This window comes from Mus musculus, chromosome 7 (assembly GCF_000001635.26).
Source record: "Mus musculus strain C57BL/6J chromosome 7, GRCm38.p6 C57BL/6J".
NCBI classification, from domain to species: domain Eukaryota; kingdom Metazoa; phylum Chordata; class Mammalia; order Rodentia; family Muridae; genus Mus; species Mus musculus.
Window position 1 is genome coordinate 138,868,340 of NC_000073.6, and position 15,518 is coordinate 138,883,857.

General features: G+C 44.5%; 1 protein-coding gene across 10 annotated transcripts in view; it reads left to right on the plus strand.

The window, feature by feature from the left end:
• The window catches only part of Ppp2r2d (protein phosphatase 2, regulatory subunit B, delta), a 36,708-nt gene extending 21,990 nt beyond the window's left edge, over positions 1-14,718 (plus strand). For 5 of the 10 annotated variants that reach the window (XM_030242762.1, XM_006508015.2, NM_001347618.1 and 2 more), the window contains 7 exons: positions 71-168; positions 1,351-1,516; positions 2,051-2,163; positions 4,535-4,712; positions 5,781-5,945; positions 8,117-8,378; positions 13,870-14,718. In XM_030242762.1, coding sequence (XP_030098622.1) covers positions 4,553-4,712; positions 5,781-5,945; positions 8,117-8,378; positions 13,870-14,149 — 867 coding nt within the window. In that variant the 5' untranslated portion in view covers positions 71-168; positions 1,351-1,516; positions 2,051-2,163; positions 4,535-4,552 and the 3' untranslated portion in view covers positions 14,150-14,718. The remainder of the gene's footprint in view (positions 1-70; positions 169-1,350; positions 1,517-2,050; positions 2,164-4,534; positions 4,713-5,780; positions 5,946-8,116; positions 8,379-13,869) is intronic. The other 5 variants (XM_030242764.1, XM_017322350.2, XM_030242765.1 and 2 more) reach the window with 3 other exon arrangements.
• The last annotated feature ends 800 nt before the right edge of the window (positions 14,719-15,518 follow it).

Sequence of the window (15,518 nt, forward strand, 5' to 3'; positions counted from 1 at the left end):
TTTGTATGTGTTCATTTTTTGATCCTCACAAAAAACATCAGTTGTGATTGACTCTGTCTTCTATTGACAGCCGACATCATCTCCACCGTTGAGTTTAACTACTCTGGAGACCTTCTTGCAACAGGAGACAAAGGTGGCAGAGTTGTTATTTTCCAGCGGGAACAAGAGGTCAGTGCTTCACAGTCCACAGTCGAGTGTCATCACTACAATGCTGCACATACTGCTAACCAGAAAGGAAGCATAGTTTTCAGTATCCAGTTTTCTTTAACACTCAGTCCTGTTGCAGTAATTATGTAGAATATTTTTTCAAGCACTACCTTGGTAGATGAGGAAGAAATCTTCTCCCTGTGAGTACTCCTAAGCTGCCTTCATTCTATATCCCAGCACCCACATGGCGGCTCACAACCATGAGATCTGACGCTCTTCTGGTGTGTCTGAAGACAGCTACAGTGTACTTACATATAATAATAAATAAATGTTTAAAAAATATATTTGTGTTAAAAAGCATTCCTATCTTATGTGGGTCCATAAGGCAGGTATAAAGAGCATGAGAATATGGCATCCTCTGGATCTATTGTATTTGAATACCTGCTTCCATGTGTGCATACACACATTAAAGATTAAATCACAGTGATAGGTCACTGTCTCTAACCTTGGATTCCGGGAACAGCAGAGCTAATAGTACTACACCCCAGACATGCACAATCGTCCACAGGGCAAGGCTGCACCATGGAGCAGAATCCAGCACCTCCTGAGAGCCAGTCCATCTCCTCAGCAGTCGGAACCAGAATGGAAATTACTAGATAAAACACCCAGGCTAAGACTGCCCGACTGCACTTATCTCTTGCACTTTGATTCAGGTTTTTCCCCCTCTGTTAAAATTTAAAACTCATATCAGTACCAAAAAATAAGCTTTTAGCCATTAGACTTACCTGCTTCCCTTGATATGGCCACATTAAATCTCTGTGTCTTGCCTCATTTTCTTTTGTACTGGCATACTGGAACTGGTAGCCAAGGTTAACTGGCGGGGCTACCAGAGGTAGGACTTGGGCCCTCAAACTTTGGTTAGACTGTAAGCATAGAGGACTTGGGACCAGTTTGACAATTAAAAACAAAAAGGAGGAAGAAGGGGGCAAATTCACAGACAGGCTTAGTCGTGTCCCACAAAGATTTAAGTGTGCAGAAAAGGCCTGCGCGTTCTTTATTCTTCCAAGTGCATTAATGCCAGCTTCGTCAAGAGTTTTTTGAGTCAAGACCTTTTTAACTTAAAAATGTGTGATCATTTAATGCTCGTGTTGATAGTCAAAATCTATCTGCCTTCATTAAAGAAGCTATCATGTTTCCTTGCAGAATAAAGGCCGCGCTCACTCTAGGGGAGAGTACAATGTTTACAGTACCTTTCAGAGTCATGAGCCAGAGTTTGACTATTTGAAAAGTCTAGAAATTGAAGAAAAAATTAATAAAATCAGGTGGTTACCGCAACAGAATGCTGCTCATTTTCTACTCTCTACAAATGGTGAGAATCGTAAATGACTGTTTGATTTATTTTTAATTTTAGTGTGGATGGATTCTTATTTTAAATAACTCGAGAAGTTGTTTCTGCTTTAAACTTCGGAGAAGGTGAATTATCAGCTAGGCTGAAAACAATAGCTAGAAAATTCAAATTCTGCATAGAAGACCAGTATTATTTCATATATTTGTTTACATCTTTAGTTTCTGTATGTGTGTATATGGTGCATATGCATATATGTAGTGAATACTTACGTACGCATGCTTCTGGAAGCCAGAGGAAGCCATTGGATGTCCTCCACTGTCAGTCTCTTACTCCTTTAAATAACCCCAGACAGCACTTAGATTTTAGGGACATGACTAGGAATGTGAACCTGGAGTCTCATGCTTGCTAATCAGCTGCTCTTACCCAGTGAGCCACCCCCGGCCTCCTGAGCTTAGACGGCAGCCTAGGCAGTGCTTTCCTAGAATGGTCAAATGATAGTGATACTGTTACTTATGATTTTTCTTTTAATATAAAGAATAAGGTTTTTATTTTCAGATAAAACTATTAAATTATGGAAAATAAGTGAACGGGATAAAAGAGCAGAAGGTTATAACTTGAAAGATGAAGATGGACGACTTCGAGACCCATTTAGAATTACGGCACTACGGGTATATGCTGCATTTTCTTTAACCCTTCCAGTACTTTTCAGAAATAATCCAAAACAGTTCTATCAGCTGTTGAGAATTCTGTTTCAAACGTAACAGGCTTTCCCTTCCTATAATGGTGGTAGTGGTCCTAGTTGCTGTGTACTTGTTGAAAATGGGATTCTTCAGTCTCACCAAGGTCATAAGATGGTGCTGAGGGAAAAGCTCACATTTGGTTTCCTAGTAGAGCTTTTGTTGAGAAGTACCCAGGCCAGCTGAGCTTCTGTGGTAGAATCCAGAGTATTTGCTGGTGTGGTGACACTGTAGGTAGGTGGCTGGTGACCAGTGAGACACTTGCAGTGGAGCTGGTGAATCTTCCTCTTGAGTTAATTTCTTGAGCACACTGATTTTTTTTTTTTTTTTAATTCTTCACCTGTTGGGTTGATCATTGATACTTTAAATGGTGGGCTCAGTGCAAACAGTGGCACCTGGGTAGGAACAGAGCACAGCTATGTTTTGAGATAGTGGCTTGAGAGGTTTTTCAGTGAAATATAATACGCCTTTGTTACACTGTTAACCAAGTGAAGGTGTGGTATTATTTGAAAGTAGCCATCTCTGGTGCTGCTGAAATGTGGCAGCCTTTTTTGATATGCCTTCTCTAGGATGTCATCTCAGGCCCAGCAGTTGGAATGTATATAGTTGTGACCCATTCTCTTGATAAAGCTAGAGAGTGTGGTGACAGGCAAATGAGGGCTGTCCCTGCACAAAGACAGTGGGCAGAGTTGGGCTGACAGTCCAAAGGCAGTCTTCCTCCTCTACCACTTAACCTGTTACTGGGCCAAGAGAAGAGATGCTCTTTGTTCAGATCTGAGTCATAGGAAGAACTCAGATGTTCTCTTCCATACTATAGGTTAGTTTTGGCATAGTGCTGTTTGCATTTGTGACTTAGTGTGAACACATTTTAAAATCCCCCATGTTGTAAGGTGTTGTTGCCAAGTTCTGTGAAACCGGCTCACCTCTCCAGCTTCATCCCATTTGCGTACACAGCCTTTCCAGACCCCGAGATTCTCTCATTCAGACCCCTGCATATTCCATAAGGTCATGTGCTTATTTGGGGAAACTCGGGTCTTACCAGGCCTCTTTGACAGAATTAACCAAAATAAATTCTAGGCCTGATATTCTGCTTCTTTTAAGGATTTTTTTTCCTTTTATTTTAATTCTATGAAAAAGGATGTAATAAAAAGGGCTCTTTCAGTTAGGATTACAGTTGCTGCTGCCTTGGTTAGCTTGAAACAGTAGAGGGTCATGGCAGGTGTGTGTCTTAGACCTGCGTATTGTGGAGCTGGCATTTTTGTTCTATGAAACCCCAGGTGGTATAGTCAGCACCTATCTAGGCCAGAATGAGAACAGCATCACTACACATTTATCCAGGAACACTTTTACAGAATTTGGCTAGAGAAGAGTCATTTGAAAGATTCTTCTAAGCCTTCAGTCCTTGGTGTCTAGTTACAGCAATAAAAATTACTCTAGTATTCAGCTTTCTCTGGAACCTTGGGCTTCCCATTCCTGAATAATAGGGAGGTGGGGAGCCTTTCCCTCTTCCGTCTCATGGTGCTGCTCCTTTAGACTGACTCTTGTACCTGTGTCAGGCACAAGTGCTCTGTCCAGGTCCTTCCTTCTCTCTGTCTGTCTGTCTGTCTGTCTCTCGCTCGCTCTCACTCTCTCTCTGTCTCTCTCCCCCTCTCCCCCCCCATGCCTCCTCCCTCTCTCCACACCGAGCAACTGATAACCCAGAAGCCTGTGTGACTGTGGCACCAAGGCCCGTACACCATCCAGGTTACTAGCTGCACTTCGGTTCAGACTATAGCCAGCTCTACATCTCAGATCTCAGCAGATGCTCTGAGAATTAAAATCACAGAAAAATGTTTTAGTAGATGCTTCTCAGCCCAAAGCATCCTCCGCATCCTGTCTGTTGATCCCTACATAGGCATAGCCCCACCACTGTGGCCCATGAGTTGACACTGTGAATCAGAGCACCCATGCTATGAGAGCCGAGATTGTGCACTCAGCTACAAAGACAAGGAGTTACTGTCTAACCTCAGCCATGGCCGCCAGAGAATACCCAGGAGAGTGATGTTTTGGTGATCTAGAGAACATTAGTTAGGGCAGTTTACCTTCTTTTTTTCTAACAAGAAGAAGACCATAGTACTTGTGTAATAGGAACAAGGAGGAATAGCTGGGACCAGACAGCTTTCCACTCTGTACTCTGTAGCAGCTCTCCTCTGGTTTGAGGTGTTGCACAGCTCTAAAAAACCTGTCCCTTTCCTTGTCTAAATACCGGACGCTTATGCTATTATGATCTTTGTTTTAAATTCCTTTCTCATTCCATTTTTAGGTTCCAATATTGAAGCCCATGGACCTTATGGTAGAAGCAAGTCCACGACGAATTTTTGCAAATGCTCATACATATCACATAAATTCCATTTCAGTAAATAGTGATCATGAAACATATCTCTCTGCAGATGATCTGAGAATTAACCTATGGCATTTAGAAATCACAGATAGAAGCTTCAGTATCCTTTACCAAGTGCTGCCTCTGTTTGTTTCTTTGGTTAATGTGTAATTACTTCTCGTGAACAGCTTTACCCTGGTCCCTTGGACAATGACCTTTTGAATGCAGTATTTCCGAGAGTAGTGGCAACTAGAAGTTCTTTGAGATTGAGTGTCCCTAAAGATACAAACCTTTGCCTGAAAGTTCATGTGAGAAACCCTGAGTCTCCTTGGATCAGCCACTGCTACCTCTAGCTCCTAATACTGCCATATACCTCCACTTCTAGCCCTCCGGTGAACCATTCATGTCCTACCTGACTGGAACTCTAGGCACTGTGGTTCTTGTCACCAGAGAGGTCACAATACTTGTTCTTGCCTCCAGACCATCTTGCTGTCCTTGTGTTCAGTCGTCACTTACCTTCTGTGAGGTCTCAGCCTTGGCTCCCCACTATTTCTGTGGTGTTTTACCCTGTAACCCCATCTACTTAACTTGAAGGTATCAGTGTTGGGCTGGGCTCCCTCTCTCTACTGCACACTGGCACTGACTGGGCAGCTTAAGACTCATGCTGTCTCTAGTTCTGATGGGTCCCTGTCTCTCCACTGTGGCATCCAGTGATGAGATATACAACTCATACATTGTATATTGTTTTTTTTCTTAGTTGTTTCTCTTGGTAGATAACTCTGTCCATCAACTTTCCACAGTGGCCCAGAGAAGAATTTTGCCCTTCATTTTGTTTCCATTGGCTGATTCATAGTTGACTTCCTGCTGTGTTTGTATTCTAGCAACCAAGCTCTAAAAGTCAAATAATTAGGAAGGCAGAATCATTTGTAATTTGACACTGTCTGTTTTTTTAATTAGTTATAGTTAGAAGTATGTGTGTAGGTGGCACTGCTTGGCTTCATTGTGGATGTCATTCTGTGTGCTCTGTCTTACGCACTGTCCCGCATCCACCTGAAGCCCCTTGCTATGGGCTCCTCTGTGACAGTTTATATGGTCAGTCTCCTGCAGCTCCTCCCCATGCCTCACTGCACAGTTTTCTATCAAATTTCCCCTGTACAGCTACGCACTGTGCCTTAACATCGTGCTCCAGACATTGTGGACATCAAGCCAGCTAATATGGAGGAGCTGACAGAAGTCATCACTGCCGCAGAGTTCCACCCACATCAGTGCAATGTATTTGTTTACAGCAGCAGCAAGGGCACCATCAGGCTGTGTGACATGCGTTCCTCTGCCCTATGTGACAGGCATGCCAAGTGTAAGTCTTCTGGGGAATATCCTTGATCTCCTGTTCGTCCTGATAGGGGCCCTCCACGTCCTCTGCAGACTTGGGGCATGGGCAGGCTCCCCATGGGCTATGCTAATAAAGGAGTACTCCAGCAGCTGTCCTCTACCCTGAGCTTACTGTGACCTGGGTCCATCCAGTGGGATGCCATCATCATAGCTGCTTTTATGTGGTAGGACCAGGGCCATAGCCATCAGAGTGCATTCCACTTGTGTTGTCTGTATCAAACAGAAACAGTGCTGTGTGCCTGGAGTCCAAGCTACTCAGGAAACTGAGGCAGGATCGTGTGAGGGCCATCTTAAAAAGAGGGTAGGGATAAAGGGTTGGAGAGATGGTTCGCCTGCTATAAGTGTGTACTGCTCTTGCAGAGGACCTGAGTTTGGTTTCCACTACCCATTTCAGGTGGCTTACCACTGTAATGCCAGCTTTATGGCAAAACAAAACAAAACAAACAAACAAACAAACAAACAAAAACCATGCCCTTAATCCTAGTGCTCTGGAAGCAGAGGCAGGCCGATTTCCAGGCAAATTGTCTATATAGTTACATTCAGCCAGGGCTACATAGTGAGTGAGACACTGCCTCAATAGTGAAAACTCTCTCCGTTCCAATAGATTCCCCCTTCCACATACACATGCACACCTAAAATCTTAAAAATGAATGTTTAGGGCCAATGAGATGGTCCAACCAGTAAAAGTACTCTCTGCCGAGACTGGTGACCTGAGCTTGATTGACCCCCTGGGCCTACATGAGGGAAGAAAACTGACCCCTGAAAACTGTTCTCTGACTTTGACATGCAAGTTCCCTCCCTAAACCAAATAAATGTGTTTTTAAAATGGAGGTTGTGGGGCAGGGGGGTTAAACAGATGACTCAGTGGTTAAGAGCACTGGCTGTTCTTCTAGAGGTTCTGGGCTCAATTCCCAGAAACCACATGGTGGCTCACAAACGTCTGTAATGGAATCCGATGCCCTCTTCTGATGTCTGAAGACAGTGATAGTGTACTCATATACATAAAATATATCTTTAAAAAAAGAAAAGGGACACCTAACTTCAAAGCATACTATGTTGTCCTAGTACATCATCTTAGTAAGCTACCATGTGCAGCTGTCAGAGAGCTTCGCCCTCCAATGCTGGTATACTGTGCACATAGGGAGGCAACCCTTCCTCACCTGCGCTGGAGTGGCACTGTGAAATGTGTATCAGCCGGAAAATGCTCCTCCTAAGGCCAAGGCGTGTCAAGAGAATGCTGCTCTGTTATAGTTTCTGCAATGACGTGCTATCATTATATGTAGCCTATGTCTTCCAGATGGTCTTCCTTAGTAAACAAATTTAGGCTTCAAGAAGAGCTGTCCTTCTCAGCACTAGTTTGAGTAAATGCTTCGTGTTGGCACTAGCTTGCTTCCAGTCTGCCCCATGCAGAGCCAGCAGCCATCACAAGTTCCTACACAGAGAAGAATTTCAGAAGCCCTAGAGAAGCTTCAGGAAAAGGAAATGTATCTCCCAGCCTAAAGCATGAGAGGGCGTGGGCATGGAGATGAGCGGGGGTCCAGTAGTCGTGGGTGAGACCTCCCCCTGCCCTGGGTCCCGGGTGAAGGTGGAGGGAGGGAGCTGTTAGCTGCTGCAGACAAAGCTAGTTTTTCTGTGGAAGAAGCAGTGACACTCTTTCATTCAAGTCACTGTGGAAAATGACCACTCGCTACAAAAGGCAAACGTCTTTGCTGTCTGGTCTTGTCCAGTAGTCCCATTGTGTACCTGTCCACTGGATTGTTGGCTTAAGGTCCAGGGCAGTCTAGCAGTCCTGCAGACTCTTTGCCTTCTGACGAGCAGGCCCTTCCCAAGGTGAGCAGAGCACTATGCCTCTGCTCCATACACCCCTGCAGTGTGGACAGATAGGCAGGTGGCACGTCATGTTCCCATGTATACTAAGGTATTGGTGCCCTGCGTGGATTTGAAGGCCCGCACCTTGTGGGCACTGATGGTAGGGGAAGACAATCAGAAAGCTAGGGAAATGAGGATGGCACCGAGCCCTTCAGGGTCTCTGAGCCCCTGCTGACTCTAGGATGGTAGTCTTCTGATTTAGCAGGGTAACTGAAAGTGCTCACTTTGGTTTTGGGTTGTTTTTTTGTTTTGTTTTGTTTTCTTCAGTTTTTGAAGAGCCAGAAGATCCCAGCAGTAGATCCTTCTTCTCAGAAATAATCTCATCTATATCTGATGTCAAGTTCAGCCACAGTGGTCGATACATGATGACCAGAGACTATCTGTCGGTGAAGGTCTGGGACCTCAACATGGAGGGCAGGCCTGTGGAGACCCACCAGGTACATGAGTACCTGCGAAGCAAGCTCTGCTCCTTGTATGAGAACGACTGCATCTTTGACAAGTTCGAGTGCTGCTGGAACGGTTCAGACAGGTGAGGCTGCCAGCGTCCTAGCACGCCGGCACCCGAAAGTGCTGGTTCATTTAGGGTCTCCACCAAGCCCCTCACACTGGGAGGGGTCTCAGTCAGTTGCAAGATGCTGACAGGGTTGTGTTTTCCAGGCCTTTTATTTGTCCTAAGAGGTATCTCAGAGGAAACCAGGTATCTGAATATACATACCTTCCCTCTGTGGTTCATGATATGGTTAGAGTGCTCAGTGAGAAGTGAAATCAAAAGGAAGCAGCAAGTGATTACTAGTCCACACGGCCACCATTCAGTCGCCTCTGTGTTAGGACACAGCCTGCCCGTAGCTGCATCGTTTACTTCCTGTTCAGGTCACATTGGTTTTTGGTGTTGCTGAGAGTCTTTGAAATCATCCCATGAGAAGATACATATCAGATGGTGTTTACAGATTCTCTTAGATCATCTTTTTGTAGAATTTCTGTTGAGAATTTAAGTGACTAGGCACTGTCAAACGCTTCAGTATAAACAGCTAGGGATTTGGTAGCACAGATTTAACCACAGCATTTGGGTGATAGAGCCAGAGAACCACCAGGTGAGGACAGCTTGGGCCGTAGAGCATGACCCTGTCTCAGAACTGCCTAAGTAACTGCATTGGCTTCTTTAAGTAATAGCTGACCTCATAAACTAAAGTTGCTGCCTCGGTCTCAGATGCTCATTCCTACACTGTGTCTTTGCTTTGACGCTTGTGTTACTTTGAGGTCTAGCCTAGCTGCATGGTGTGAGAGACCTTCCTTCTTCTAAAAGTTGTTTGTGCTAGAATTTCTTAGAACATTTTATTAGTCTTATGGTTTTCTGCTCAGCATTTTGGCTCTGTCCTTTACTGTGTAGCTTACACCTTTTACATGTGAACTCTTAATATGTTATGCCAGGCGTGGTAGGTAGTACACATGTCTAATCCCAGCACTCAAGAGGATGAGGTAAAAGGATTTTGAGTTCAAGGCAAGGAAGAGCAGAAGTTACCCAAAGAGCTAGGGAACATGGGAGTTAGGAAATGGTGGCATGATGGCTTATGCTTGTAACACCAACAGTGGGGAACTGAGGCCTGGGCTACATACCAAGAGCCTGTCCTTAAAATGACAACAGTGTTCTGAGTCTGAAGCGATGGTTAAGAGCCACTGGCTGCTCTTCCAGAGGATCCCAGTTCCATTCCCAGGCAGCTCACAACCATCTGTAACTCAAGTTCCAGGACATGGAAGACCCCGTCTTCTGGCTTTCTTGATCCATAGGCACATATGTGGTGCATGTGCATACTTGCAAGCAAAACATCCCTAGCACGTAAAATAATTTTTTTTAATTTAAAGAAGAAAACAATATAAATTACAGAGAAGATATGATATGCCATACAGCCAAGTGGAGAGGGGTCCCCAAAAATCCAGGACTGTGGAAAGGTAGTATTAAACTTACATTAAATATTCCACTATGTGGTTAATACATCCTAATTCAAACATATTGATGGCCAGGGTTTTCAGTAGTTTATCCAGGAAGCACAGAACTCCACAGCAAGAAGTACAAAGGTAACCTGTCCACATCATCATAAAATTACAGGTCATCAAAAATAGAGAGATCTTAAAAGTGGTCTGTAAAAGAAAACATAGTCTCTGTAGAGTGGGTGTTGAGGCTGAGAGCATATTTTTCCACAGAAACTGCCTGAATGTTCTGTGTAACACCAGGATCCTAGAGCCTGGCGATTCTCTAAAGAAAAGGTTTGTTTAGTCTGTGGTTTGGCTGACAGTTTTAGAGACTGAAAGACCTAGATGAGGTAGCTTTATCTGTTCAGCCTCTAATGAGCATCACATGACGCTGTTGGATAGGTCACATAGCAAGAGGAAAAAGAAAGCAAGCAAAGCCTGCTCCCACAGAGCTAACTCATGTTAAGGGTTAGGAAACCCTCATACACCAGTGAAAGCTCGGAAGTCAGAGCTGAAGAAAGTCGCCCTGGGATGCCATGCAGCAGAACAGAGGTCTAGGTAGCCAGCATGGCTTCCAGCTGCAAGTAAAGCCGATGCCTGTGACTTTGTGGACAGAGTCCTCCATACACTGCAGTAAGTAATGGGGAAAAAATCCAGGGAGCACCTCTGCAATGCCAGGGGAGCACCTCTGCAGTGTCTGGAGGTGGAAGAGCTTCTGACACAAGGCCTCAGAAACTCAGTGCTCTTGCAGAAGGGTCTCATTGACTTCCCACCACCCACTCGGCAGTTTAAACCCACTGAGAACTAATGCTCTCCTTAGGCTCCTGCTTGTATATGGTGTGTAGGCACGCCCACACACAAAATAATAAAATACTTATAAAATAAAAAGAACAGCTCTCCCAGAATAGTGGGAGTATTTTCAGGCCCAACACTGAGGAGGCAGAGGCATGCACATTTCTGCCAAGGAGGCACAGCCAGGGCTACATAGAGAAACCCTGACTCTCTGAAAAGAATAGGAAAAAAAAAGATGCTATGGAGATAACTCAGTAAAGTGCTTTCCATGCAAGCATGACGACCTGAGGACCAGTACCCACCTAAAAGCCAGGTGTGACCGTGCACAGCTGTAATCCCAACTCTTGAGAAGGGCACCAGGCAGCCAAATCAGGGAGTGCCACGTTTAGTGAAAGACCCTGCCTGAGGGGGAAAAAGGTGGAGGAACTGGAGGAATTACACAGCAGTTACAAACACCATTTCTTTTTCCAGAAGAACAAAGTTCATTTCTAGGGAGCTCTGAGTGAAGCTCTCCTTTGGCCCCAGTTGGTGCACAGGTGTACTCAAAAGGCAAATCCCACACACATGTGAAATATTTTTTAATGGCGTGATTGAGAGGATATGAGATCAACCAGTGGCTTCCAGGGACATGGGCGTGCCCATTTACCAACACACAAGTATCCATACAACAATAGTAACCATGTCCATAATATATGAATTACAAGTTTAAGAGAGAGTGGCTACCAGGTGTGTGCATACTTTTAATCAGTTAAGAGACAAAGACAGGAGGGGTTCTCGAGTTCAAGGTCACCCCGTGTACAAGATGAGTTCCAGGTCAGTTAGAACTACACTGGATAAGAACCTGTCTTGCAAAAGAAGACAAATGATGATGGCAACTGCTAGTTCACTTTAGAAAAGACAAAGATCACAAGTGGGAATGAATGGGATATACAGTGACAAGGAGGAGTAGGGCCAGTGGTACTTCCTGGCCTCCTGTGGCACTCTGCTAACATCAGTGTATTTCGAAGATCTTGTACATTAAAAAAAAAAAAAATAGAAACCTGAAACATCAACCTGCTTATTGGCCACTGAGGAGCACACAGCTAAATTGTTTATGTGTGTGATACATCATCAGGGAACTGGATCACAGAGTTAGTAACTAAGTGATAGATCTATTACTATTCAGAATACAGCTGTATGCACCCATCTGCTTTGAGGAGAGACTGCCTTTCTGGGGACAGTGGGAGGTGTCTTTCTAGGAGGTACCTTGTAGAATGTAACCATATCAGATGGCTTATAGCTAATGGTCTTTATGTATCTGAAATACTGCAGCATATCATATCCCTAGGAATACAGAACATTCTCCTAGTGATGTTTGCTCCGTGCATTCATTTCTTGCCCAGAATCGTCTCCCTGTGTGTCAGTGGAGTGGAGTGCCGTCTTTAGTGCAGTCATTTGTCAGTGCCTGGTAGCCTGCTGCTGGGAAGCTCTGCATTTAAGTGTTCCGTTTTATTCAGCAAAAAAGACAGCACCTGCTCCGTGTTTTAATTCTGTCCCTGGGTGGGGCAGACCTGACCCATGCTACCATGATTCTCTTGCTGCACTCAGGTGCTGGGTAGATCAGGAGATGCCCACCTCAGAGCAGGCACCTGTTGTTATTGTCACAGTGCACCAGCAGTTCATACCCCTGCTGATGCCACGACACTTGTTCCTGACAAACAGTTTTCGTCACTGTGCTCTCCGTTCTTGTTGCATTTGCTATTGGCTCCATCCCCACGCCCATAAGCATTGCACTCCTGTGGACTGGAACAGAGGGTCCTCTCCTGCAAGCACAGTTCTGTGCGCTCACTTGAGGTGCTATCTCCAGAGTGTACCAAACCATGGTTCTCATCTCCAGCCTGCCTGGTGCCTCTTGTATAAACAGATTTGAATGAATAAGACTAGCTGTAACTAAGTTTTATTTGGTATGGAATTTGAGGAAAAGTTAACCACGTGCTAAAATATTTACAGACAGCTTGGAAGAGCCCTGAGCAAAGTAGTACCTTGAAGGACTTGGGCATTGTAAAGACCACTAGAGACAGCAAGACCATCGAGGTCAGGACACGAGCAGGAAAGGGTGAGGGTTTCCCAGGAGAGGACAGAAGAGGTTGGTTGGTCTTCGGTTGCCAGAGATGTCAAAGGGCCACATAAAATTTGTTTTGTTTTTTGAAACAGCACTATGTATATTGTAGCCCAAGCTGACCTGTAACTTGCTGTATAAATCGGCATGTTGGCACACACCTGTGTCCCCTGTACTTAAAGGAAAATGGGGAGTTTGGGGCCATCCCCTGGTATATAACAAGCTTGAGGCCAGCCTGTGCTATATGAAACTTGTTTCCAAACACAAAACAAAATGGGGTGGGGATCTTCGGCATATGGCAGATGCCTGTAATCCCATTACTAGCTAGAATCAGCTTGCAAACCACATATTCCAAAATATAGAAAATAAAAATGACCCCTTCCATAGTCATGGATCAAATTGTGATAACCTCCTGCCTCAGCTGTCTTGATGTTGGAATTACAGATGTGCACCTCCACTATACCTAACGTTAAAAGAAACTTAGAAATTTATCATTATCATTTAATAACTGAGTTAGCCTCCATTGGGAAATGTGACTAAAATATAACCAGTTTTGACTTAATTGTTAATGAGAAGGTCAGGCTTATGGTAAACTGTCAGTTTATTACTAAGACAGACAGGGTTTTGGGGGAGAGTGGGAGGGGGTACTTTTTTGAAACAAGATCTCTCTATTACATAGACCTGGGTGTCTTGGAATTCACTCTGTAGATCAGGCTGGCCTCAGACTCACAGAGATCTGCCTACCTCTGCCTCCCATGTGCAAAGTGACTTGGACAGAGTTTTCTTCTCCCCCCCCCCCCCTGCTCCTCCTGCTTTCTACTCCTCCACCCGTCTGCCTCTCCTTTCTCTCCTCTTCCCTCTTCTATACATTAATTAAACAAGAAAAATGGAGGAGTTCTGCTCGCAGCTCCCATGTCAGACAGCTCACTATCACCTGTAAGACATAGCAGGGGTTCCAACACACTCTTCTGGCCTTGGTGTGCAGGTATTTAAATTATGGATCCATTACTTTTCTTCCTTGGACATGAAAATAAGTGAAGTTCTCTGGAGAATCTACTCTATTTCTCCTGTAGAGGGTCCAAACTTCATGCCATTACCTTGGCTCATGCCATTGCCATGATTCCGCTGGGTATTCAGTGTCCCTCTTTTGTCTCCTAAACAGTGCCATTATGACGGGGTCCTACAACAACTTCTTTAGAATGTTTGATAGAAACACTCGGAGGGATGTTACACTGGAAGCCTCAAGAGAGAACAGCAAACCCCGAGCCAGCCTGAAGCCCCGGAAAGTATGTACAGGGGGTAAGAGAAAGAAAGACGAGATTAGCGTGGACAGTTTGGACTTCAATAAGAAGATCCTCCACACAGCCTGGCACCCCATGGAGAGCATTATTGCTGTAGCTGCCACCAATAACTTGTATATATTCCAGGACAAAATTAATTAAGAAAACTGACTGGAGGACCAAGTGTTGTCTTGCATATGTACGCCGGTCAATTAGTTTTCCTGTCAAAAAAGGCATTGTCCTCTCCATTGAGAATAGTGGCGCACTTCTACTTCCCTAATAGATACAGGAGAAGAAGGGCTCTCAGCTGGAGTCGGAAGAGATGAGTGCCGCTGCTGAAGGGAAAACCTGCTCGAAGCTGAATTGGTGGACTCTGCTCAATAAAGGCCATTACTCAAATGTATTTATTTAAGTCTGAGCCTTCCTTTCCAGTTTATAGACCAAAAAACTAACATCTGAGAGGAAAAAAAAAAGCTCATCAAATCTCTCTCCAGCTCTTCCCTCTGTCTCTGCCATCCATCCCTGGGCCTTATCCTGGACATGGTGTGGCCACCACCCACGTTCCTCTCTGGCCCTGGAGCCCCAGTGGGCTGCATCACCCTCCGCTGGTGCATGGTGCGTGGGTGCCCGAGCAGGCTCAGGCAGCTCTACTCACCCACTGCACTGCCGTCACATCTTCTGTGGAGCTACTTAATAAACACAACACACTGTGAAGTGTTTTTAAACCCAAATGCCACTGCAGTCTTTATTTGTTTCAGTTGCACATAATTATTCAGGATATTTATACTTTGGAATAAATTGAAAACTTTTTTCTTTTTTTCCTTTAGCAAAATGGTCAAGTTTGTACAGAACTTCAAATTCTAAATGTAACTGTCCCAAATTGCCACTTGGTTTCTGTAGAAACTCCATCTGGGAAAGCCAAAATTGAGTCAACCTCTGGAAAGGAAACATGCATGAAAGAGCAACAGAAGTGCTGCTCTCCGGTTAACACCTAGCTTAAAGTAGGGCCCAGGGTCGTCACAACTAATGTGTATATACTTTCTTTTTAAATATTGATAAAATTATATGCATGCTAGATTTTAATACAGTACCTCAATCAGAACTCAACAACTGTACTTGGGCTTATATGATACAACCTGTACCTATGGCTCATTTTAAAACACTTTGGATATCAGGGGTCAAGATTTCCCGACAAGCCGGGCAGTTGGTGGCGCACGCCTTTAATCCCAGCACTTGGGAGGCAGAGGCAGGCATTTCGAGTTTGAGGCCAGCCTGGTCTACAGAGTGAGCTCCAGGAAAAAACAAAAAGAAAGATAGATAGATAGATAGATAGATAGATAGATAGATGGATGGATGGATGGATGGATGGATGGATGGATGGATGGATGGATGGATGGATGGATGGATGGATAATAATAATAATAAATAAAAATAAATTCCTGACAAGAAATATGAAAGTTTAGAAAGAGTAAGGGAAAAAAGTACTAACACTTAGTGTTTCCATGGGATTCAGCTAATGAGCTACTGCAGG